Source organism: Lissotriton vulgaris, chromosome 2_1 (assembly GCF_964263255.1).
Source record: "Lissotriton vulgaris chromosome 2_1, aLisVul1.2, whole genome shotgun sequence".
NCBI classification, from domain to species: Eukaryota; Metazoa; Chordata; class Amphibia; order Caudata; family Salamandridae; genus Lissotriton; species Lissotriton vulgaris.
Window position 1 is genome coordinate 1,227,433,925 of NC_141687.1, and position 26,054 is coordinate 1,227,459,978.

Sequence of the window (26,054 nt, forward strand, 5' to 3'; positions counted from 1 at the left end):
ATCCACAGTGTGATATCTAGGCATATAACCCTGAGTAGTCGATGTAATCTAAAACTGTCACAAAAGTAATCACAAGTAATCTTACTGTATTCTGAACTATTTTTCTATTTTTTGTATTACAAACCTGTAACCGATTCCAATACAGTCCACAATTTCATTTCTGTGTACAGCTTTGTATTTGAAAGTATTTCTTACTTGCCTGTGCCAAGTCCTGCTGGTTCTACAAAGTAAAGTAAACGTTTACCTTTTTATACTTATCTAATTGGTCTGGATTCTGTCTCGGAGTGTCTGCCATCAGCCTTGATTGAGTAAATACAATAAATGCTTAACACACCCTCCTGATAAGCCTAACTGCTCGCCCACACTACCACAAAGAGAGATGTTAGTACTTGTCTAATTGAGGCACTGCTATACCTCTGGGGACTCCCTGAACTTTGTGCACACTATAACTTACTTTGGTCTGGTATATATGCAGAGCCAGCTTCCTACAGTATTTCACCCATAGGTGGTTCGGTACACCTTCGTCCAATAGGGCATCCCCCAGTTGCATTGCATGAAGTTCTTTCTGTACACTCCAGTATCCGTTGCAAGGAGCTTTGGGTGATGCATTCCAGTAGAAATTGAATTTTCCACTTCACTCTGCAATTTTGTCCATGCCCTTGATCCCTCAGGTCCTAAGGAAGATTTGCCAAGGCCAGGCCCACGCAATCTTCATCGCCCCAGATTGGCCAAGAAGAATGTGGTATGCAGGCTTCCTGCACCTCTCACTGGGACCTCACACAATCCTCCTTTCTGGGTGAATCTTCTTTCAAAGCCGTATGGCCAAGTTCGACATCCCAACCTTCAGAACCTATACATCCGGCGCCGGAGGTTGAGCAGGGACATTTAACTGCATTAATTTTACATTTGGAAGTGATAGATGTTATTCTATCTGGTAGTCGTGACTCCACAAAACTGTGTTTTCTCAAAATTGGAACAGGTTTATCACTTTGTTGTGATAACACGGTGGACCATTTGAAAGCAATATACATAATAATGGTGGGTACTATAGACATTTCTCACATCTTAAGCCAAACACATAAATTTGGGGAAATCAATATCAATAGCAAACAAAATTCTTAGTTGGTGCTTTCCTCGTATTAACATCCTGCCACCCAGGGTGTGATAGCCAAGCCTTTCTGTGGTATAGTCTACATTTCGCTCTTTATGTAATACAACAAGGCTGTGTTGTAGAGATGGTCAAAGGATACTTGGCTCCCTTTTCGGCATTTGTCTACCTACAGGACCAACTATCCTTATTTAAATCACCTATTGTTTTGCGCATTTAAACAGTCTTATACATTTCTCCCGCCTATAGTTATTATGTCCCAGTGGGATCTCAATTTAGTTTTAGCATGCTTTATGGTTTCACGTTTTGAACCTTTACATAGTTGCCATATAAGTTTGATGACTTAAAACACGGTTTTTAGAGTCTATTTGTAAGAAATTGGGCTCTTAGATGAGGGGATAAGTGCCCACTTCAAGTTATAATTACAATCCTTTTTAGATTGAACCACTAAAGTCACTAAATATACCTGAGCTTAACCCCTTGGTAGCTATAGCACAGAGCAGACAGATGTAACTTAGAGGCAATGGGTAAAGTGTTTATGCAATACTAAAACTGTGATATAGTCAAAATGCAAAACAAAATTACCAAAAGAAATTAAATAAGTAGGTAAAATGTATTAAATCACACCAAAACGGCAAACATCCAATAAGGGGAACCGGAGATATGAAATTTAAATGTTTTAAGTTGAAATAGCTCCAAGAAGCATACAGTACCAATGATAGTCTATGGTCACAGTAGAATAGGACCTAGGAGCAATTTGACAGCATTGGAGCATGGGTCAGATACACTAACCAGGTTCGGTCTAGTCAAATATTTTACCTTCTGATTTTAGTCCTTTATGTCCCAAACCACCACTGGAACACACTTTTGAAGCCCTTCAGGACTTCAGGGAAGGTATTTTGAGACTCACAGGGTGGGAAGCAAAGGCTACCAAGAGGGTCTAGTCCAGGTCCAGTTGCCCCAGGTCAGTTGGCAGTTGAAGGAGAAGGTCTCTTATAGCTTGTTGTAATCCTGTAGCCTTAACTGGTTAGCCTTATGACCTGTGAAGTCCACTTCTTTGTCCTGGGTACAAGGAGGACAGCAGTTCCAGGCTCTTCTCAAGTCTCAGATAACAGATTAGGACTGTTCTAAAGTGGGGGGACTGGAGATGCCACAATTATGTCTGGCATGAGTTCGTGAGACGGAATGGCCCCTGTGGACAGGCTAACCAATGAGGTAAAGGATGTTCGGTGCTAATGCTTCTCACCTAGGGCATTTTCAAAGCTAAACTTGGGCTCTGAGGACTGGGTGTATGTGAGTGGGGAGTATAGAATTGTAATCCTTGGGTCCTCTCACATCTAACACAAAAATCTTGTTTTAAGCAGTCCCTGTACCCCAAACAAACTCAAAGACAGAAGTCTGGTAGAACAAAGCTGAGCTTTAAGAATCCAGACTGTGGATAGGCACACATTATTTTGGCATTCTCTTTTCCTCCTTTGAAATGGGCCTCCAATGTCATATAAAAAACCTCAGCAGACCTATCAAGCAGGTTTTGACATTCTAGCAGGATCTGACATTATGAAGTTAACAAGAGACCCATCGTTGTAGATGCCGGTCTGGATGGAGGGGCAAAAAAAGGGTGCAGGCGTGGGTGTTCGCTATTTCTGCTTGTGACAGGGAACACATCTTTGAAGTTAATCATGTCCATGGGGACAACAGCACGTCCCTACAGCAAAGGCCTTTTGTCCCTGTCTTGGGAGCCTGTTTACATCTCATTCACCCCCATTGAAATGCAGGGCAAAAGTGGCTTTAAAAAAATCCAAACTATGTATTACAAATCCGAGTTCACTAGTGAAGGGGGCTTGCAATAATTGATTCAAAAACTTCAAAAATTACATTTGTAGCTGTTTCCTAGGGGGAGATAACCTCTAATTAACTTGATATTGTATCCCAATACTTTAATACGGAACCATCAATACTTCTACAGTGAAAATAGTGTTGAGGACATGTTCATTGTAAGGACATGTGATGTTTACTAGTAAACTTTTTTACATCATACTTTTCACTACCATGCACCCTACCCTATGGGCAATAAGACCACTTAAGGGTGTCTTATTAAAATATAAAAGGAAGGTTTCAGCCTGTCAAAAACTGGTTTTTTTTGGGCAGGTCGAAGTTGCAGTTTAAAACGGCACAGCCAGGTTATAATGGTAGGTCTGGTGACATGTTTTACAGTGCTACTGCAGTGCTTGGCACAATGAGTGCTGCAGTCCACTAGTAACATTTAATTTACTGGTCCAGGATACATTTGATACCATATACCAGAGTCTTATAGACAAATTAAATAAACTGTTCAGCTGTATACAGATTTCATCATGTTGAAAGGAGGGGAACAAGCATTTTACCAGTGGTTAGCAAGAGTATTGTATACAGAGTTCTATAGCCAGTTAAAATAGGGTTGAGCAAGAAGGCAAAGATTTTTGGGATGAGCCTGAAGAAAGAGCACATTTCCAAAAAACTACTTCGGTGAGATGCGTCAGTGAGTTGTAGGCATTCAATTTCTATCCACCATTTTGTCTGCTTTTCCGACAAGTTGGTTCTCTGGACAAGAACTGCTTTTTTTAGTCGGTCCATTACACTTCCCTCTTTTTACCCATCTCCTGACCCTTTTAAGGAGGAAGAAAGGCTCAATAGACTGGTAGTTTTATACAGAGATGGAAGAAAATACTTCATTGTTGATGATCAACTTTTTGAGATAAATGGAAGATCATTTCAAAAACGGACACTATCAAGGTGGCTTATTTTAAGCAATACATTTTGTTATTCACTAGCACATAAAAACACTCAGGACATACTTGCTTTTTCTACTACAACAAAGAATTCTACCTCGACATTTGCAAGAGGAGTTTCATTATATGTGGAGCTTTCACGTGGACATCTCTGAAGACATTTGCCAAACATTACTTTTTGGGTTCAGAAATTCAACAGGACGGACTTTTTGCCAGTTTGGCCTACTGGACTTTTTGGTTTAATTGTTCATCAAATTGCTCCTCCAAGTGCCGTATGACTTAGTAATTTTTTCACAGGGTGAGGAATTTGCAAATATAAGTATCCATCAGAAGAAAAAATTACTTTGCTTCTGTAACAATCTTTCTGGTGGATACTCTGTCTACCTGCAGATTCCTACCCTTCCCATCTCCCTGTCTTGAAGATTATTATCTTGTATTTGTGTATTTTCTATCCGAAAGAGACTGTAGTTATAGATTCCTTACTTTAAAATTACCCCAGGTGTCAGACTGGATCTGGAGAAATGTTTTCTTAGCAGTACCCCTGCGCGTCGGTAGGTGGCATTGTTCGACTCCGCGTTTGGCTTCGTGGTCGCCGGGATGACGTTGCAGTGTCTACTTTGACGCCGCCCTGCGCGCTGACGTCAGTTCTTTCTTTTTTCGTGTCAACCAGCGCAGATCTGGAGAGACCGTGCCCCTTAGTCACTTTTTGACTAAAACTTTTTTGACTTTTGTTGGTATCTTTTTCGAGTCCTCCGACTCCTGGTGCACTTAGGGATGTCCCATCGTCAGACCGCTTTCAAGCCTTGTGATTCCTGTCACAAGCTGATGTCTGTCACGGATCCGCACCTTGTGTGCCTCTGGGGCCTGGAGCTCAACCACGACTCAAAGTCAATCCCTGACTGTCGGGCCATGAACCCGAAGTCTTTGCAGGAGCGGTCCTGAAAGTTTCTGGAGGCCCTGCAGTCGGCTCCGTGCCGCTCGAGGTACCGGTTGAGAGGATGGTCTCGGGACCGGTCGCGGAACCATCACCACTCGTCATCGAAGTCTTTGCACTCCTCAGATAAGTCAAAACACAAGATGAAGGCAAAGCAGCATTGTCACTCTTCGTCTTCTCCCTGTCCGTCGGCCGACTTGACTCGGGAACTGGAGCGTAGTTGCTCTCTGACTCCACCTTCGGAGCCTGCTTCTGGGCGACGCCGCGTTTCCCTCCCTTTCTGGGAGCCGAAGCATCCCCTGCCCAGCTTTGAGCTTTCTATGAAGTGCTGCATAGCATCTTTTGCCAGCCCAACTCCTCTGATGCGCCTTTGGGCCCCACGGACTCGGCTGGGGGCCCTGGGCCTGTGAGGCCAGCGGCTTCGGCGCCGAAGGCCCCCCAAGGATCCAGGCCTGGATACAGATCGGTGCTGGTCGACCTCACGGTACCTTCCCCGATTACAGTGACAACGCCCCCAATGCTGATTGTACCCCCAACTGGCGTCGACCACAGCCTCACCCTCGACTTGGACACAGAGCCGGACTGGGGTCTACCGACACCGGTACAGGCGCCGACCTGTACTTTTGTACCACTGTTCTTTCCTGGCGTTCCTTACTGCCCTGACTGGCAGCCAGAGGAGGGTGAGGCGGACTGGGCAGGGGTCTGGTGACCCTCTACCAGACATACTCGAGGAGCTGGAATGGAGAGAGGAGTTGGGTGAGGCCAGTGGTCTGGATACCTCACCAGACCTTGGTATGCTTTCTCTCCCTTCTGTGGCTACGGAGGAGGGGGCCTCGTATGCTGTGGTGTTGCGTAGAAAATTACAAAAAACAATTTGATGGACAGAATGTAGATCAATGTCTTACATTCACCCCAGTACAAGGATCTGGGCCTAAATCCATCGTTTCTTGCACTCCACACCACCCTGGGTCAGATAGTGGCTTTATGCAAATCAGCTCTGACCCTGTGCCCCATGGGAACAGTCCAGTCCGAACTACAACAGCCATATCTTTCCCAGACCGGAATCAAGCATCCGAGGACCGGACCGGTTTCGAGGTAACACCTCTCATCAGCCCGGCTAGCTTGACTCCAGTGGTGTGGAGGCTCTGGGACCCACGTCTGAGCTACCCCAGTACACTCAGGGAGAAAATTACAAAAAACAATTTGATGGACAGAATGTAGATCAATGTCTTACATTCACCCCAGTACAAGGATCTGGGCCTAAATCCATCGTTTTTTGCACTCCACACCACCCTGGGTCAGATAATGGCTTTATGCAAATCAGCTCTGACCCTGTGCCCCATGGGAACAGTCCAGTCCGAACTACAACAGCCATATCTTTCCCAGACCGGAATCAAGCATCCAAGGACCGGACCGGTTTCGAGGTAACACCTCTCATCAGCCCGGCTAGCTTGACTCCAGTGGTGTGGAGGCTCTGGGACCCACGTCTGAGCTACCCCAGTACACTCAGGGAGAAAATTACAAAAAACAATTTGATGGACAGAATGTAGATCAATGTCTTACATTCACCCCAGTACAAGGATCTGGGCCTAAATCCATCGTTTTTTGCACTCCATACCACCCTGGGTCAGATAATGGCTTTATGCAAATCAGCTCTGACCCTGTGCCCCATGGGAACAGTCCAGTCCGAACTACAACAGCCATATCTTTTCCAGACCGGAATCAAGCATCTGAGGACCGGACCGGTTTCGAGGTAACACCTCTCATCAGCCCGGCTAGCTTGACTCCAGTGGTGTGGAGGCTCTGGGACCCACGTCTGAGCTACCCCAGTACACTCAGGGAGAAAATTACAAAAAACAATTTGATGGACAGAATGTAGATCAATGTCTTACATTCACCCCAGTACAAGGATCTGGGCCTAAATCCATCGTTTTTTGCACTCCACACCACCCTGGGTCAGATAATGGCTTTATGCAAATCAGCTCTGACCCTGTGCCCCATGGGAACAGTCCAGTCCGAACTACAACAGCCATATCTTTCCCAGACCGGAATCAAGCATCCGAGGACTGGACCGGTTTCGAGGTAACACCTCTCATCAGCCCGGCTAGCTTGACTCCAGTGGTGTGGAGGCTCTGGGACCCACGTCTGAGCTACCCCAGTACACTCAGGGAGAAAATTACAAAAAACAATTTGATGGACAGAATGTAGATCAATGTCTTACATTCACCCCAGTACAAGGATCTGGGCCTAAATCCATCGTTTTTTGCACTCCACACTACCCTGGGTCAGATAATGGCTTTATGCAAATCAGCTCTGACCCTGTGCCCCATGGGAACAGTCCAGTCCGAACTACAACAGCCATATCTTTCCCAGACCGGAATCAAGCATCCGAGGACCGGACCGGTTTCGAGGTAACACCTCTCATCAGCCCGGCTAGCTTGACTCCAGTGGTGTGGAGGCTCTGGGACCCACGTCTGAGCTACCCCAGTACACTCAGGGAGAAAATTACAAAAAACAATTTGATGGACAGAATGTAGATCAATGTCTTACATTCACCCCAGTACAAGGATCTGGGCCTAAATCCATCGTTTTTTGCTCTCCACACCACCCTGGGTGTTACCTCGAAACCGGTCCGGTCCTCGGATGCTTGATTCCGTTCTGGGAAGGACATGGCTTTTGTAGTTCGGACTGGACTGTTCCCATGGGGCACAGGGTCAGAGCTGATTTGCATATCGCCATTGTCTAACCCAGGGTGGTGTGGAGTGCAAAAAAACGATGGATTTGGGCCCAGATCTTTTGACTGGGATGAATGTGTGACATTGATCCACATTCGGTCCATCACCTGTTTTGTTTGCAATTGCCGCCGTGGGTGCGCTGGGGATGCTCAGACGTGGGTCCCAGGCACTCCACACCACTGGAGTCAAGCTAGCCGGGCTGATGAGAGGTGTTACCTCGAAACCGGTCCTCGGATGCTTGATTCCGTTCTGGGAAGGACATGGCTTTTGTAGTTCGGACTGGACTGTTCCCATGGGGCACAGGGTCAGAGCTGATTTGCATATCGCCATTGTCTAACCCAGGGTGGTGTGGAGTGCAAAAAAACGATGGATTTGGGCCCAGATCTTTTGACTGGGATGAATGTGTGACATTGATCCACATTCGGTCCATCACCTGTTTTGTTTGCAATTGCCGCCGTGGGTGCGCTGGGGATGCTCAGACGTGGGTCCCAGGCACTCCACACCACTGGAGTCAAGCTAGCCGGGCTGATGAGAGGTGTTACCTCGAAACCGGTCCGGTCCTCGGATGCTTGATTCCGTTCTGGGAAGGACATGGCTTTTGTAGTTCGGACTGGACTGTTCCCATGGGGCGGTTGCGCCAGTGCTGCCGCAGTGCCCAAAGGAGGCCCGGGCCATGCTCACCTGCGCTGTTGCAGAGGGTAGAGTCGCAGCAAAGTTCACCATCCGGTGTTTGATGAATACTGCTAACTCACTGGGTATAACGATTTCAACGTCAGTAGCCCGGAGGCGCTACACCTGGCTGAGGTCTACTGGCTTCTCTGGGGATATTCAATCGACCCTTTTGGAAATACCCTATGATGGCCCGCGCCTGTTTGGCGACAAGGCGGACAACACGCTCGAGGACTCTAAGGGTACAGTCAGATCTTCGGGCCTCACTGCCACCTCTCGCCGCATGCAGTCTGCCTTTCGTGGCTACAGAAGGGGTCCCCCACCACCCTCCACCCAGAGCCACAGGCCTGGGTAAGCTACCCAGCCTCTGCGTGGCCGGGGACGTGTGACCCAACGTCGTGGGTCTGGAGGCCAGCGGGCAGGCCAGTCCACCAATGACTCCCCTGCAGCAGCCTCCAAACCTTCCTAGTCCGAATTTTCAGGACCACCACTTGCCAGTGGGCAGCAGGATCCACCATCACCCTTCCACTGGCGCAACATCACGTCGGACAGGTGGGTTTTGTAGATAGTTTGAAGGGCCTACTCCTCCCCGTCGAGACTATCCCTCCCACCATACCACCTACACTTCATCGTATGTCGGAGGACCATTTGACCCTTCTCCGCCAGGAAGTTACGGCACTCTTGGCCAAGGGAGCTGTGGAACTCATCCCTGCGCCAGAAGTAGGTTGTGGTTGCTACTTCCACTCCTTCCTGGTGCCCAAGAAGGACAAAAACCTGCGTCCTATCTTGAACCTCAGGGACTTCAACCGCTTCCTCCAGAAGGAGAAGTTCGGGATGTTAGTTTTGGCTCATGTCTTATCTACCCTCGACCCTGGAGACTGGATGGTAGCGTTGGACTTGTAGGACGCTTACTTTCACATCCCCGTCTTGCCTGCCCATCGGCGTTACCTACGGTTTACGGTAGGCCACAAGCACTTTCAGTTCACCATGCTCCCTTTTGTACTTACCAGTGCCCCTTCGATGTTCACAAAAGTGATGGCGGTGGTCGCAGCTCATCTGCTCAAATCAAGGGTTCCGGTCTTCCCCTATCTCGACGACTGGCTGTTGAAGGCGGGCTCGGTCCAGGCTATTGTTTCCCTCCTACAGACTACAGTTGACTTCCTGCATTTGCTGGGGTTCACTATCAACATGCTGAAATTGCACCATATTCCCTTTCAGAAGCTCCTTTTCACCTGAGCAGTTCTGGACACAAATATATTTACAACAAGGGGTGGTGAGGGACAGAGTCTCTGAATTAAGCAGAAAGCTCTCACCCAGTCAAGAGATCAGGGCTAGATCCAACACCGTTTTTTAGCTCACTGCACCATCCCAGTTTCAGAACCTGGCTGTATGCAAATTAGTCTGTTCCTGTCCCAGTGCATGATGGGAACAGGGCAAACCAAACTACAAAAGCCAAATCCTACACTGGGAAGGAAACAAGCTCCCGGCGACCGGTTTCAGGCATTACAGCCGTCTTCGGCCCGGTTTGCTTGAATCCTGATGGTGCAATGAGCAAGGGTCTCACATCTGAGAATACCCTTCCACGCTTAGGGTGGACAAAAATATTTACAACAAGGGGTGGTGAGGGACAGAGTCTCTGAATTAAGCAGAAAGCTCTCACCCAGTCAAGAGATCAGGGCTAGATCCAACACCGTCACCGCCAAGGACAGACTGATTTGCATATAGCCAGGTTCTGAGCTGGGATGGGGCAGTGAGATAAATAACGGTGATGGATCAAGCCCTGATCTTTGGACTGGGTAAGAGTGGTCTGCTCAATTCAGACACTCTGTTCATCACCACCCCCTTTTGTAAATCGATTTTGGCCACTATAGGTGTGGCAGGGTATACTCAGACATGAGTCCCTTTCTCACTGCTCCATCAGGATTCAAGCAAGCCGGGCCGAAGACGGCTGAAATGCCAGAAACCGGTCCCCGGTAGCTTGTCTCCTTTCTGGTAAAGAATTGGCTTGGTAGTTTAGTCTGCCCTGTTCCCATGATGCACTGGGCCAGGGACAGACTGATTTGCATATAGCCAGGTTCTGAGCTGGGATGGGGCAGTGAGATAAATAACGGTGATGGATCAAGCCCTGATCTTTGGACTGGGTAAGAGTGGTCTGCTCAATTCAGACACTCTGTTCATCACCACACCCCCTTTTGTAAATCGATTTTGGCCACTATAGGTGTGGCAGGGTATACTCAGACATGAGTCCCTTTCTCACTGCTCCATCAGGATTCAAGCAAGCCGGGCCGAAGACGGCTGAAATGCCAGAAACCGGTCCCCGGTAGCTTGTCTCCTTTCTGGTAAAGAATTGGCTTGGTAGTTTAGTCTGCCCTGTTCCCATGATGCACTGGGCCAGGGACAGACTGATTTGCATATAGCCAGGTTCTGAGCTGGGATGGGGCAGTGAGATAAATAACGGTGATGGATCAAGCCCTGATCTTTGGACTGGGTAAGAGTGGTCTGCTCAATTCAGACACTCTGTTCATCACCACCCCCTTTTGTAAATCGATTTTGGCCACTATAGGTGTGGCAGGGTATACTCAGACATGAGTCCCTTTCTCACTGCTCCATCAGGATTCAAGCAAGCCGGGCCGAAGACGGCTGAAATGCCAGAAACCGGTCCCCGGTAGCTTGTCTCCTTTCTGGTAAAGAATTGGCTTGGTAGTTTAGTCTGCCCTGTTCCCATGATGCACTGGGCCAGGGACAGACTGATTTGCATATAGCCAGGTTCTGAGCTGGGATGGGGCAGTGAGATAAATAACGGTGATGGATCAAGCCCTGATCTTTGGACTGGGTAAGAGTGGTCTGCTCAATTCAGACACTCTGTTCATCACCACCCCCTTTTGTAAATCAGTTCTGGACACAGCACAGTTTCGGGCCAATCCTCCCGTGCAGCGAGTTCAGGATATTTGGGCTATGATACCGATGTTTCAGCCTCTATGCCGGAATTCGGTGAGAATGACCCTGAGGCTGCTGAGCCTCATGACCTCCTGTATCCTGCTGGTAGATCATGCCAGATGGCATATGCAGGCTCTGCAGAGGGACCTGAAGTTCTAGTGGGCACAGCATCAGGGGATTCTTTCCGATGTCGTCCAGATCTTGGAGGGTACTGCAAGTCAGTTGCAGTGGTGGGTCATGAACCAGGATTGGGTTAGTGGTGGATCCCTCTCCCTTCCCCAACCTGAGTTCACATTAGTGAAGGATGCGTCACTTCTAGGATGGGGTAACCACATTGGGAAGGCGGAGATCAGAGGCCTCTGGTCCGGTGTAGTCCGGGCTCCACAGCAACCTTCTGGAGCGCCGGGCAATTGATCTTGTAGTGAAGGCCTTCCTTCCCTCTGTCAAAGAGTAGTGCAGGTGTTCACAGACAACACCACTGCCATGTGGTACTGCAACAAACATGGTGGGGTGGGGTCGTGAACCCTATCTCAAGAGGCTCTTCGCCTTTGGACATGGCTGGAAGATCAGGGCATATCCATGGTGGTTCAACACCTGGCAGATTCCCTGCACGCCAGAGTTGACAAACTCAACTGCCGGTACATGATGAATAACGAATGCCGTCTTCACTTGGAGGTAGTGCACAGTCTCTTTCAGCAGTGGGGAGAGCCTTGGTTAGATCTATTCGCCACTGAGGAGAACACGCAATATCAGCAGTTCTGTGCATTGGGGTTTCCAAGGCGGCACTCACTCGGCGACCCCTTTCATCGCAAGGGGAAGTGTGGCCTCCTGTGCGCCTGTCCCACTTCTAACCAGAGTGCTGAAGAAGACCCAGCACGACCGGGCCCAAGTAATTCTTGTGGCTCTGGACTGGGCACGAAGAGTCTGGTATCCCGAGCTCTTGAGCATGGCCATTGATTCTCTGAGCAGACTACGTCCTCTGAAGGATCTTCTGTCGCAGCAGCAGGGGATACTCCTCCAGATCCGAACCTGTCCAGCCTCCACCTCCTTGCGTAGAGATTCAGCGGCAACAGTTGACAGCTTTTGACCTTCCTCCCGAAGTCTGTAATGTCATTTTGGCAGCCAGGCGTCCCTCCACCAAAACAGTATATGCCTGTAGATGGAACACATTTGTGGCATGGTGCACAGCAAAGGCTGTGGATCCCTTTGTGCCCTCTTTCAGAGGTTCTCCTCTTCATTCTTTCATTGGCCCAGCAGGGCTCTGCTCTGGGCACTCTTAAGGGCTATCTTTCGGCCTTTTCTGCCTTTCTCCGCCTTCCTGATCAGCCTTCTCTTTTCTATTCCCCGAATGCCTGAAGGGCATTACTCATTTCATTCCTCCTTCTCCTATTGTAATGCACCAGTGGGACATGAACCTTGTGCTCACTTATCTTATGTGTGCTCCCTTTGAGGAACTACATAATTGTCCTCTACGTCTCCTAACTTTGAAGACTGCTTTCTTGCTTGCCGTCATCTCTGCTCACAGGGTGAGTGAGCTTCAGGCTTCCTCTTCTAAACCTCCCTTTCTTGCGGTCCATCCGGACAAAGTAGTCCTCCGTACTAGGCCCTCTTTTCTGCCCAAAGCGGTTACTTCCTTCAACACAGATCAGACCATCACATTGCCCACCTTCTTTCTGCACCTTTCCAAAGAGGAGGAGAGACTCCACTGTCTGGATCCAAAGTGCGTGCTGTCTTTCTACCTTGACCGCACAAAAGAATTCCGGGTGGACGATCAACTCTTCATGGGTTTTGTGGGCGCTAAGAAAGGTCGGGCAGTGCAAGAACGTACCATCTCTCAACGGGTTGTCCTCAGTATCAAGATCTGTTATTCTTTGGCTAAAAAGAAGCCTCCAGTGGGACTGCGTACACCACTCTACCAGGGCGACGGGATCCACTACTGCTTTGGGATGTGGGATTCCCTTACTTAACATCTGTCAGACAGTCACGTGGGCATCCTTGCGCACGTTCACCAGGCATTACTGCCTGGACAGCCTAGTCTAGACAGACCGCTTTTTCGGCCGTTCTGTTATCCAGGACTTCCTGGTGTGAACCTGGTTCGCAGACTTTCCTCCGAGGTTAGTATTGCTGGGGGATCTATTCTAAGGTAAGGAATCTATAACTACAGTCTCTTTCAGGTGAGCAAGTTTCTTACCTTTGGCAACGATGTGTAAGAGACATATGTAGTTATAGATTCCTTACCGCACCACCCATCCTCCTCGCTGTGCGAACTGCTTTCTAGGGATAGGAACTCCCTTACTGGGCCCTAGTTATGTGCACCAGTGGTCAGTGTTTTGCATGGCTCTGCGCTTCTGGCGTGGAAAATCGTGGCAGAACTGACCGCAGCGTGCAGGAGCGGCGTCGAAGTAGACACAGCAACATCATCCCAGCGACCACGACGCCATCGACGAACGTGGAGTCGACCGATGCCACCTACCGACGTGCAGGTGTACTGCTAAGAAAAATTTTAACGGGATCCAGTCTGACGCCCGGGGGTAATTCTAAGGTAAGGAATCCATAATTACATATGTCTCTTACAGATATATCGTTACCGAAGGTAAGTAACTTGTTCGTTAATATCTTTCAAGTTACACATCTCATTAGTATATTTGCAAATGTTCAAATGAACACATTTCTTGTCCTTTTACTTTGTTGGTGCAGACGAAATGTGCAGGGAACTGGTTAGGCGGCCATTACCTCAAGTGATGTCAATAGTTTTTCTTTTTTTTTTTTTACATCAAAATGGAGTTGGTGCTCTCTTCCTCATAGGAGCTATTTCAGAAATGTTTCCAGTTAAAGACTCGTGTCAGGAGATATTCAAAAGGTGAAGAATTTGCATATAGATCGGATTTCCAAAAGAAAGATTGTTATCTACAGTGAGTAACTTTTTCTTTCCTGCTTCATCGTGCTGTGCACCCAGAATTGCTACACTCTTGCCAAGACGGAGACTCCAAACGGCATCAGGTTCAATTCCACTTGGGTGAAGGCCACTTCCTCTGCATGGCCTACGGGTTTTTCTAGCCTGAATATCTGCAGGGATGCAATGTGGGCTTCAGTCCACACCTTCATCAGGCACTATTGCTTCGACTTTGAAGTCTGTAGGGATTGTGTGACAGGACGTTTTGGTTTGATCATTTCCCCAGACCAAAATCCTTGGAGGCACAGCTGGGGTACTGATTCAATAGGTTAACAATTTACATGTGCAGGTTGCAATGAGAAGAACAGGTTACTTACCTTACCTTTGCTATCTATCTTTCTGGCGTACACTGTATTTACCTGCAGATTCCTTTCTGACCCCTCAGCTACTCTGTTCCGAGGCATGGTCATGCAACATATAATAACATTTGGTCTGGTTTGGTACACTGAAATTTCTGTAAATCTCATCAGCCTCGTCTTCTTCTCTGAGGGTATGGAAAAAGGACAGGGAACTGAAGTTTTTGCATCATTGTGGTGCTTTATAGCCTGTGAAGCCAGAGCCAAAGAGTTACCTATACTCACAGGAGAGCCCTTTCAACTTTCAAGATCCAATTGTGAGGAATGTGCAGGTAGGTAGAGAATGCAACAAAAAGATAGTCATTAAAGGTAAGTAACTGGTTCATTAGGACTATCTTGAAATATGGTCCTAGATACCAAAGCTGAAAATGTTCTGTCAGAGCACTGAAAGACCTTTGGTGGAATTTAACAACAGAATTTACAATGATTGCTGCAGAAAATGTGTAACCTGAACAAGAGTCACGCTGACTTTAGGCCTTCTAGAAACAATAAAACAGTCTGTGGACACTTTAGAAATTGTAAATCAATCTGTGGAATCATATATTAAATCAAACATTAAAATAAAAGTAGTCACGTCATGGCTCAGACAATCCCAGGCTCAAACGCTGGTACAAATGCCCTATCTACAGCAATCCTGCACCAATAGCAAGATGGTAGTAAATCATGTTGCAACATGACATGCCCTTGAGGAATAAAAGGGAACTATTTTTTGGGGGGTTCAAATGATTTTATTAATTTTAAAGAGCATATAATGAAATAATAGTACAGACTTGGTTTTATTAGGCAGTGATCAACAACAGGAGAGGTGAACATTTCGATACAACCAAGTATAAACAATAAGACACAATAAGGCAAAACCAGGAAAATAAGCAGACTAATAATACAAAGTAATAAAAATAAAACAGTGCCAAACAAATATATGAAATAATAATAATAAGAGGCCTGAGAGTACATATACTGGGTAAGTTTTGTTATTTAACTTGAGAAGGGAGAGAAACAGAGATCAGATATTGTATAAACAAACTTTTCCCACCTGAGTTACCATAAGAGTAATAGTCAACCGTATCGCTTGTTTGGAGGAAGAAGGAGAATCCACTGTCAGCAATTGGTAGGGATAGGGGGATCAATACATTGGAGAATGATTAAAAAGAGAGTGTTTACGGAACCAAGCCAAGGCGGTTTATTTGAGGCGAAGTAGTTGTCTAACCTATCCCTGATGTGTCTTGCCAGAGCTTTCCAAGGTGACTGTTGGAGAGCAATATTGTATTTTTTTAGGTGGCAGGCGAATAAGGCGGGGGCAAATTCAAACACTTTGTCCCAGAAAGAGGATAAGGTTTTGCAGTGAACAATGAGGTGTGCTAAGACGCCTACTTCCTCTTCAAAATTAAAGCAAGTTGGGGCTGGCCGTAGATGTTGCTTGTGTAGACATGCAGGGGTCCAATAAGCTTTGTGGAGGAGCCAAAGTTTTGTTTGTGATTAGAGAGGAGAGTTTTTGGTAAGTAACTGAATTCCATTTTTGGGTCCATTGTGATTCTGACAGGGAACTATAGTTTGTTTATTTATTTATTTATAATTACATTTGTTAAGCGCGCAGCTACCCGGAGGTTTCCCGGCGCTAAGGCAAACTGAACGGTGTAAAGGGTGGGAGGAACGTCAAACCATAACATTAGGTATTGAAAAGCCAAGTTTTTATTCCCTTACGGAATTTCAGAAAGCACAATTCAGAACGCAGAAATTGGGGAAGGGAGTTCCATAAGGAGGGGGCCAGCAGGGAGAACGAACGTCCTCCCATTTTGGCTCTGTTGATGCGCGGAATCTTGAACTTATTCTGCGTGGAGGACCTAAGTGTACGGGGGGGAATATATTGCTGCACCAGAGAAGAGAGATAGTGAGGGGCTCTACCAGTCATGATCTTGTGCATGTAGCAAAGTGCTTTGAAATTAACTCTGTTCTCGATTCGCAACCAGTGCAAGTTCCGCATATGGAGAGTGACCGAGGATCTGGCAGGCAGGTGACAGATAAGGCGAACTGCCATATTCTGTACAACCTGGTACTTCCTGGTTACCTCCTTGGCGGCACCTAAGAGAAGGATGTTCCCATAGTCCAGGCGTGAAATGACAAGAGCCTGGAATACGGTCCTCAGGATGTCCGCAGGCAGCATCCAGGTGATTTTTCTCAGCCACCTGATGATGGTGGTACAGGTGGCGGCGACTTTCACAGCGTGTTGTTTGAAAGTAAGTTGGTTGTCGAAGAGAACCCCAAGATTGCGAGCAGACACTGATGGAAGGGGTAGAGGACCCATCTCCGGTGGCCAATGGTGTGGGCCCCAGAGAGAGGTGTCTGGGCCAAACAGGAGCAGTTCTGTTATGTCCCCGTTTAATTTTAGTTTGTGCTTCAACATCCAATCCGATATATGTTTCAGCCCGGATTGAAGAGAAGAGGAGGGGAGGTTTTTATTGGTGGAAAGTGAATAGATGACTTGAGTGTCATCAGCGTAGGAGTAAATTGTGAGGCCAGCCTGTTCTGCCAAAAAAGCAAGAGGCCACACGTACAGGTTAAAGAAAAGGGGACTAAGGATAGAGCCTTGGGGAACACCGTGAGTGGAGGGGAAAATAGATGAAACAGATGTGGAAGAAAAAACTTGGAACGTGCGATCAGAAAGGAAATTAGCAATCCAGGCCAGGGCGGAACCACCGACACCAACAGCCTCCAAGGTGGACAGTAAGATGGAGTGGGAGACGGTGTCAAATGCGGCACTCAAGTCAAGCAAGATGAGTGCCACAGTCTCGCCATTATCCACTTGGCGTCTGATGGTCTCTGACACGCCAAGGAGAGTGGTTTCCGTGGAGAAGCCAGCCCTGAACCCGGATTGAGAGCCATGAAGAAGATTGGAGGATTCAACAAAGGATTTAAGCAAGGAGTTAACGTGTTTCTCCAGAATCTTGGAGAAACATGAAAGCAAAGAAATAGGGCGAAAATTGGAAGGGTTGTTGGGGTCTGCGTTGGCCTTTTTTAGTAATGGGACCACCATTGCGTGCTTCCATTCATTTGGGACAATCGCTTCTGTTAACGAAGCGTTCAAGACATCCAAAATAATGTGGAGTAGGGCTGGGTCCAGAGAACTCAGAACTTGGGGGGGCATAGGGTCAAGGGGGGAACCAGATTTGATGTCTTGGAGATACTTTTTTAGCAGCGCGGGGGAAATAGGATCCCAAGCGTGAAGTGGGGAGGTGGTGAACAGGGAGCAGGGACTAGTAATAGGGGGAGAGTTGCGTAGATCTTGAACAGAGTGAGTGGAAGCAGTGGAGGTAGAATTAAAAATGGCATAGATCTTGTCAATTTTTTCAAGAAAGAAGTTGGCTAAGGCATTACACTGGGCAGTGTCTAGACAAGGGTCCTTGGGTACAGAGGATGCACCTGAGAGCTCTTTGACTATTTTAAACAGGGCCTTCGGTCTATTTTGAGCTGTAAGTATGGTGCTGTTAGCAAAATTAGCTCTAGCGGTATCACAGGCCGCATGATAGGTTTTAAGGGCGGACTTGTATTTTACTTTGTGCTCCGGGTTATAATTGGAACGCCATATCCGTTCCAATTTTTTGCAGTTAGATTTTTCTAGGCGAAGGGAGTCGTTAAACCAGGGTGCAGGGGGGTGATGAACTTGAGATTTATTTTTTTGGGTAGGGAGACAGGAGTCCAAAGCGGTGGTTAACCATGATCTAACAGCAGGTAGCTCTTTAATAGTCATGTTGGGAACCGTAGGTTTGGAATTGGCGAGAAGGCAATTTAATTTATTTAAATCTAGACGTTTCCAATTCCTGCTGGCTTTATGGGGTGGGTCGGGTCTAGATGAATCAGCCACAATCGTTTTAATTGAAAAATTAACAATAAAATGGTCAGACCAGAGGACCGGAGTAGTAGATTGATAGGAGATGCCAGTCAGGTTGGAAATGATGGGGTCTAAGAGATTACCGGCCTTATGAGTAGGGTCGGAATTGAGAAGATATAGGTCTAGTGCTTCAAGATCCTGTATGAGGCGTTTAGCAATGGCACAGGAGGCAGAATTGAAATGAATATTTAAGTCACCCACAATAGTGAAGTTGGTTGATTGTACTAAAAAAGGGGCAATAAGTTCAGGAAGTGAGGCAGCCCAGCCGCTAGCTGAGCCTGGCGGGTGGTAAATCAGGGTGCCGGTTAAGGTAAACTGAGGAGAGAGAGTTAGTTTAAACAAACCAGCTTCACAGTTTGGAAAGTCAAGGTCTTCCCATTTGCAAGAGAATTCTCTCTTGAAGATGATGGCAATTCCCCCGCCGTCTTTAAGTACTCGATTTCGCCCCACATAGGTGTAATCATTGGGGAGAGCCGTGGCGATATCAGGCCCAGAGCTATCATTTAGCCAAGTTTCGGTGACAAACATGGCAGCAGGACTAGCTGTCTCCAGGAGGTCGAAGATATCTCTCTTGTGTTTCGAGAGAGATGGACAGTTAATGCTGATGAAGCTCAGAGCGTGGGAGGAATTGTGCAAGGTGGGAGGAGGGGTGCGCTTAGGGGAGGGAAAATTCCAAAACGTGGATGACATGCTGTCTGTGCATGAATTAAGGGAGTCCAGGGCAAGGGAGCAGTAAGAACAGGATATGCGTGCATTCTGGCAGTTCAGGACAGTATGCGAGGGACATGGTGACCCCCGCAGCTGCAGTAGGGCGGACCGTGAATAGGTGGTATGAGTGTGGGCAGAGGTGCAGGGCCCTGGGCCCGTGCTGGCGCGGACGGGCGCAGACGGGCAGGACTTTGGCACGACTTCGGCGCGAAGTCGGCGCTCCCGCTGCGCTCGTCCGCTGCGCTTCCGCCATTGAGGCATTAAATACACCAGGGGAGATAATCACTGCACCGCTAACCTGCGAATTGGGCAGCAGGGCGGAAGTGAGGATGTAGGGCGGAAGTCAGAGTGCGCTTGTGTGGCCACCGCCGCTGCAAACGGCACAAGCCGTGGCGGATCGGTGCCAGGAGCGTAGAGCAATAACAGGTGCTAGTACAAAACGTTGCGCCAAGGTGGCGATCAAATTACAGACGTTGCGCCAGAAGCGGCGATCAGAGAAGGTGAGTATGCGTATTTAAAATCAGTAAAATACACAAGAAAGCCCAGCGCTGAAAAGCGCTCACTCTAACAAGAACTAATAATTTTAAAAGCAATCTTTAAAATCACAGGAACATACGAAGCCTCAGCAGCCTCTCTAGCCAGCAGTTAGCACAGAACTAATGACAGTGCTGGGTTTAAGTAATGCCCCCTATTCCAGTCACTGCACCGCTAACCTGCGAATTGGGCAGCAGGGCGGAAGTGAGGATGTAGGGCGGAAGTCAGAGTGCGCTCGTGTGGCCACCGCCGCTGCAAACGGCACAAGCCGTGGCGGATCGGTGCCAGGAGCGTAGAGCAATAACAGGTGCTAGTACAAAACGTCGCGCCAAGGTGGCGATCAAATTACAGACGTTGCGCCAGAAGCGGCGATCAGAGAAGGTGAGTATGCGTATTTAAAATCAGTAAAATACACAAGAAAGCCCAGCGCTGAAAAGCGCTCACTCTAACAAGAACTAATAATTTTAAAAGCAATCTTTAAAATCACAGGAACATACGAAGCCTCAGCAGCCTCTCTAGCCAGCAGTTTCCAGAATGTAATTTGATTTTTGTTCAAGTTCATGGCTTTAGGGCGTAGAAGTTTATAGATTTGGGAGATGTGATGTCCCAAATTGTTAATTTTTGTAATGAAGTTTGGGAGAGATGGGGTTTGTCTTTGTAGCTTAGATTTCGACAAGGCGGTTTAAATTTTAAGAAAGTTATAAAATTCTATGCTATCGAGGTCGTAGTTGCTTTGGATTTCCGAGAATGTTAAGGGAAATAATGAGACTTCCAGTTGGTGGAGGGGGAAGAAGATGCCTTTATTTATCCAATTTTCAAAGCAAATGGGCTTGCCCTTGTACTTAATATTACGGTTGTTCCATAGAGATTCCATCTTTTAGATTCTTAGGCTTGTGTGAAGTTTCTTGTCAAGTTTTAGCAGGGAGGTTTTTGTGTTTTTAAATATGGATTTAGATCTAGCTAGTCTTGTGGTATTAGTGGTTAAAAGGGTGAGTGGGTGTAGCTTGTCTAAGATGGCCTTTTTAGTTTTCAGCCACACTGGTGTGTAGTTACTGGGGGGTAAAAGCCAATATGAACCTTGTTTCGCTAGAAAAGCAGTTTGATAAGTTTTAAAGTTGGCCATGTGAACTCCCCAGGGCTATATCTAGCCTAAGTATTTTAGGGCTATTCTAGCCTTTTTTGACAGAAAATTGATTCATGGATGATGCTTTCAAAGGTGCTGAAAACTGAACTATGAGACTGGTATATCAGTTGGGTAGTTGTAAAGAGCGATATAAATGGTTGGTGAGAGGAGGTTTTTAACATAATTTCAGTTTTCCCTGAATAACTCAAACTCTAGTGCTCCCAGTCGGTCTACTCACATGTATCTCTTGAAGTAATGTATTTTGGAATGGAATGTTCTATAAGTGAGTCTAGCTCCACCGGGGCACATTGCTTGTTGCTCACTTCTGTCAGTTGTCCAACATCTACCTCTTTGTTTCTCTTCCTGTAAAGTCTGAGCTCAGCTACATGGACCAGTCCACCTGACAACAATTTAGGCCCAGCATTCTTTCGAGGGATCTTGAAAACCTCTTTCCCACCTCTTGACACTTACTTAAGTTTGAAGGTAAGAGTTTATATGGCTGTTTATTTCATTTACTGTCCTATTTATTTGCTGGAATGGTGTAAGTAAGCTGTGTCGGCAACAGACCTTCAGTGGTACAGTGAGAGATTGGGAGACCTTTGTTTGCTCTGAATGTTTAATTTGATAGATAATTGGCTAAGCAGTAGACGTTTGTCTGAATATACAGCCTGATTCATCAATCATATTTGCGCTCGCAAAGGGCCAGATTCTGAGAATCTGGCCCTTTGCGAGTGCAATTTTTGCATTTGGGATTCATCATCCCAAATGCAAAATTCGCTATTTAGAAACTCGCAAATTTGCGAGGAATAGCATTTAAGGAATCTCTATTAGAGATTCCTTAAATGCTATTCTTGAAACATTTTAAAATTGCGAAATCGCAATTTTCGGCCGCTATTTACCGCGAGGTCAAACCTCGTGGTAAATAGCGAAAACTTAGAAAAATGCTTCTAAAAGCATTTTTCTAAGTTGCATGTTACATACACACATGTCCTTTGGACATGTGTGTGCGGAACACCTGTTGAAATGTGCATTTAAGGGGTGCTACAGGTTGTCCTTTGGACACCCCTGGCACCCTTCAAATCGCTATCTTATTTGCGATTAGCAAATTGCTAATCGCAAATAAGGAATACTCCCCATTCATTCCTATGGGCCTTTTGGCCCTCAGGAATGAATGGGGAGTTATTCCTTATTTGCGATTAGCAATTTGCTAATCACAAATAAAGAATCTGTAGGAATCGCATTTAATTTTGCGATTCCTACATGAATCCCGTTTTGCGAGTCTGTAATAGTGATTCCTTATGAATCGCTATTTCAGACTCGCAAAACGGGTCTTTCATAAATCTGGCTGATAGTATTTCTGCTCAGCCCAACAGAGTGTGTGTGATTGTTGCATGTTGGAGATTGAGTATTTTTTACGTGACATGATTTTGTCTATTGCTCGATACTTAAGGCCTTATTACGAGTACGGCCATCCGTTGGACCACCATCCTCGCTGTGACGGTCTGACCTTTGCCACACTGTGGGCCCACCGCAGTATTACGAGTGGGGCAGTAGGACTGCCATAGGATCGCTGCGTACGCCGGGTGATCCAGGATCTAGCGGCCGTCACGCAGCGGTCAGGGAGCACCGGCGAGCATATAACGAGTTACCTGTTCTCCCGCCCTTTCATGACGGTGAGCCTGCCATGAAAAGGGTGGCGGAGAGGCAACAAAAGGGGCCCCTAACAGGGTCCATGCCATTATCGGACCTCGGGGTGCTTGCAGGGGAGCACATGTTGTGCTCCCCTGTTCTTGCACGGTGTGGCATGCATGCCACAGCGTGCAGGATCATGCTGAAGACACTGTCACAGTGGTGGACTGCATGTTAGGCTCTCCCATGAGCCTAACAGCCCACCGGCGTGAGACCGCCGCAGCACTGCCCTGACCAGGATTAAACTCCTAATCCAGCGGGCAGGTGCACCACAGCTTTGGCGGTCCTCCATTGGATGGCGCAGTGCGGCACTTCGGAAGGTGGTCAAAGTCGTAATAGGGCCATAAGTAAGGATCAATAAACATGTCTTCCTTTATATTCTGGTTCATTGCTCCAATTGTATGGAAATACAAGTGCTCCTTCTTCTGGAGATTATGTTCCGCTTTCTTTCATTTTCTATTACAAGGTGATTCCAAGCTCCATTGATTATGTTTTTGAGTTTGCTCATTATTTCCCCCATTGGGTATGAGTTTTTCCATTAATTAAAGAAATATTTGGTGCTCCCTTTATGGTATTCGTGCCCTAAAGAATGAATGAGAAGACCTAAAGCCGCCGACGTTTCAAGCTTGTTTGGTAAACAAGCTGTATTTTGCAATGATTTTTCTGTGCAGCAGAACAGTGTACACCATGAAGTAGTAAAGATAAGCATTAGTTGGTATTACATCCCAGGAGCTGTTAAAAGAAATATTGAGTAAAACAGGTTAGCTGGACAACACTGGCATCCCCCTACTGGTAGCACAACAAGGAGGGAGAGATCAACGTTTTCATTGGAGTTGTCTCACTTTTGTAGGATCCTGAAATTGTGTGTACTTCATTTTGAGAATACCCATATAAAAATACTTAGTCAGCAACTAGATCTTTCATACATTCATTTACTTGAATTATTCATCATCATCGAGCTGGGAGTCCCTGCAGAAGGGTGTATTAAATGGTTGTAAAAAAAGCTAATGCAAATGGGATGCAAGTTCACCATACTCTGCCGCCCCTGGAGGCCACTATCCCTGAGATTTATAGCACAAACCATGTCCTGTGAAAGAGAGTCCCTTTAGAACTCAGCTCATATTTTCTTCATATCTGTATTGTTCCATTGATTTCCTATCTGGGATCTCTGTTTTGCATTCTGATCCAGTGAATATTCTAATTTTATACTTTTCGGTACATCCGATTTACTGAAGAAGGCTCTCTTTAGCCCTTGCGGCAGAAATAGGTTATACTCCATTGACACTCAAAAGGAATGCATATATTGCCTCTGTTCCATACTCTCCTAAGGTCAACAACGTTTTTCTCAACTTTTTTTCAAAAACACTAAGGTGCCTAACTACGAGTCTGGCGGTCCTCCGACCCCCAGACTTGCAGGGGCCTGGCAGTGGTGGTCCAGCCACCAACGCACTGCCACTCAGACGGCCCTATTACAACTAGAAGCCATTCAATGTGACCCGAAGTGATTATTCCTTATTTCTTTATTTTTAAATGAAAGGTTTTTATTTTGTTACTTTTTCTGACATTATGAAAAATTCTTTACAATATTACAACTGTCACAACCTACATAGAAAAAATTCATTACAATCATATGCAAATAAATAACATAAATTGAAACACAGGCAGCAACTCCTTTGCAGAGACACAAAACAACATTTGAGACAAACAACACACACACAGGTGAGTTTCTATTTACAAAAGTTCAACCGTCTATTCAGGGCGAGGTGCAAACAGTGTGTACAGTTGAAAAAGGATAAACTCTGAACTGTTTTTTAGTACATTCATTAGTAATGAATTTTTTCTGTGTAGGTTGTGATAGTTGTAATATTGTAAATAATTTTTCATAATATCAGAAAAAGTAACAAAAATCAAAAGTTTCAATTAAAAATAAAGAAATAAGAAATAATCACTTTGGGGCACATTGAATGGCTTTTTATATCCCAGCTAAAAGAATATAGTGAAAGAAAATCAGTATTGGCACCTTAGATGTTGCTTTTTGATAATTGGGCTCAGCCGTGCTGATAGGAGCCAGAACCCCTTGTTGGTAACACTATTATAACTAGGGCAGTCGTACCGCCATGGGATCGCCATATCCACCAGGGATCCGCCTTTCCTGGCAGTGGCGCAGCGGTCTTAAGGCAGCAATATGCTTGGTGAGGCTGCTGTGGGCCCATCAAGCATATTACGAGTTTCCTCTCTTCCATGGTTTTCATGGCGGTTTCACCTCCTTGAAAACTGTGACGGAGAGGAACCAAAGAGGGGCCTACGATGACCCCTATTAACTCAGAGCCATGGGGTGCATGCAGGGTTGTACCACATGTGCGCCCTGTGTGCATGTACCCCAGTTCCTGCACAGCATGGACTTTACAGTCCATGCCGTGCAGGAACCGTTTTTGTCAGTGCCGATTTTCAGAGACATCACCAGGGGACTGATAAAAAAAAGCCTGCCAGACACAACAAGCACTCGTAATCTGGCTGGCATTCCGAACACAGGTTTGGCGGTATTGAAGCGGGCTGCCGGTATGGCAGTCTGCTCCCATACCGCCAAACTCTTAATCAGGCCCTAAATGGTCATGAGGGGGGCATCAAAAGAAGGCGGTCAGTGAATCAGCTTTCTCTGGTGATGAATCTACTCAGAGTACCACTGCTGAGGGGAAAAAAGTGCCTGAAGTGCCATTTGCCAGGAGATAAAACATTATAAATTCCTCCTCCAACTGAGGCATTGTCTTCATCCTCTGAAGAGTGTTTGGAAGAGAGATCAGAAAAATTATATTGTGATACAAAAATATTGTGTCAAAAATAGCGGGACATCAAAATAATGTGAATAGGAATATCAAAGTTAAAAATATTGTTTGTAGTGTTTTTAATATCTTTGTACAAAATATCGATGTAGTAAATATCGTCGCTAGTGTTAATTAGTTTGTAATGTATTGTAGTGGGATTCATTCTATGTGCTTACTCTTTTTTTAATTTGTGCTTTTAGTAAGATATATTACCTATTTCAGTTTTGTTACTGTATAGAACTGTTGATTCTTTTTTTTTTGCTGGGTATTGGGTTGTTAGGGATAAGGGTGGGGAGATTGTTTTAAACATTATTATTATTATTTTTTTTTTTAAATATTTTTATTCAAACTTTGCAATAAGGACAGACCATTGACATTGATACAGTTATTGCACATTACAAATTATGACTTTTGCTATGACCAATACATTCAGTACATAGGTATATTACAGTTCTTGCTCTCGTTTTAAACATTATTTTTTACATTTAAATTGTAGGATCATTTTAAAGATATGTAATGAAAAATTTAGAATGTTTTCATTTTTAAATTATATTAATATTTGATATATTTTATCTTAATGTTAATGAATATATATATTAATGGTATTACATATTATTTGTTAAATTAGAAAAAATCTAATATAAAATATTTAAAAAATACAAAATGTTTTTAAGTGGAATATTTAGAAATATTTTGACATTAAAAATAAATGTACATTAAAAAAAATGTATACTTTATTTTTTTTTATTTTTTTTAGTTCATGATCGTTAATTCGTTAATATACATTTTTCATTTTATTGGTTAAAGTTTATGGATGGTAGTAAATATTTTG

The 26,054-nt window shown here is 45.7% G+C and overlaps 1 protein-coding gene across 2 annotated transcripts in view; it reads left to right on the plus strand.

Annotated features, from left to right (window-relative positions):
* Nucleotides 1-26,054, plus strand: part of GLB1L2 (galactosidase beta 1 like 2) — a 1,156,973-nt gene that overhangs the window by 1,005,950 nt on the left and 124,969 nt on the right. For both annotated transcript variants that reach the window (XM_086956948.1, XM_086956947.1), the window contains exon 17: nt 21,083-21,194. In XM_086956948.1, the coding sequence (XP_086813074.1) occupies nt 21,083-21,194 (112 nt within the window). The remainder of the gene's footprint in view (nt 1-21,082; nt 21,195-26,054) is intronic.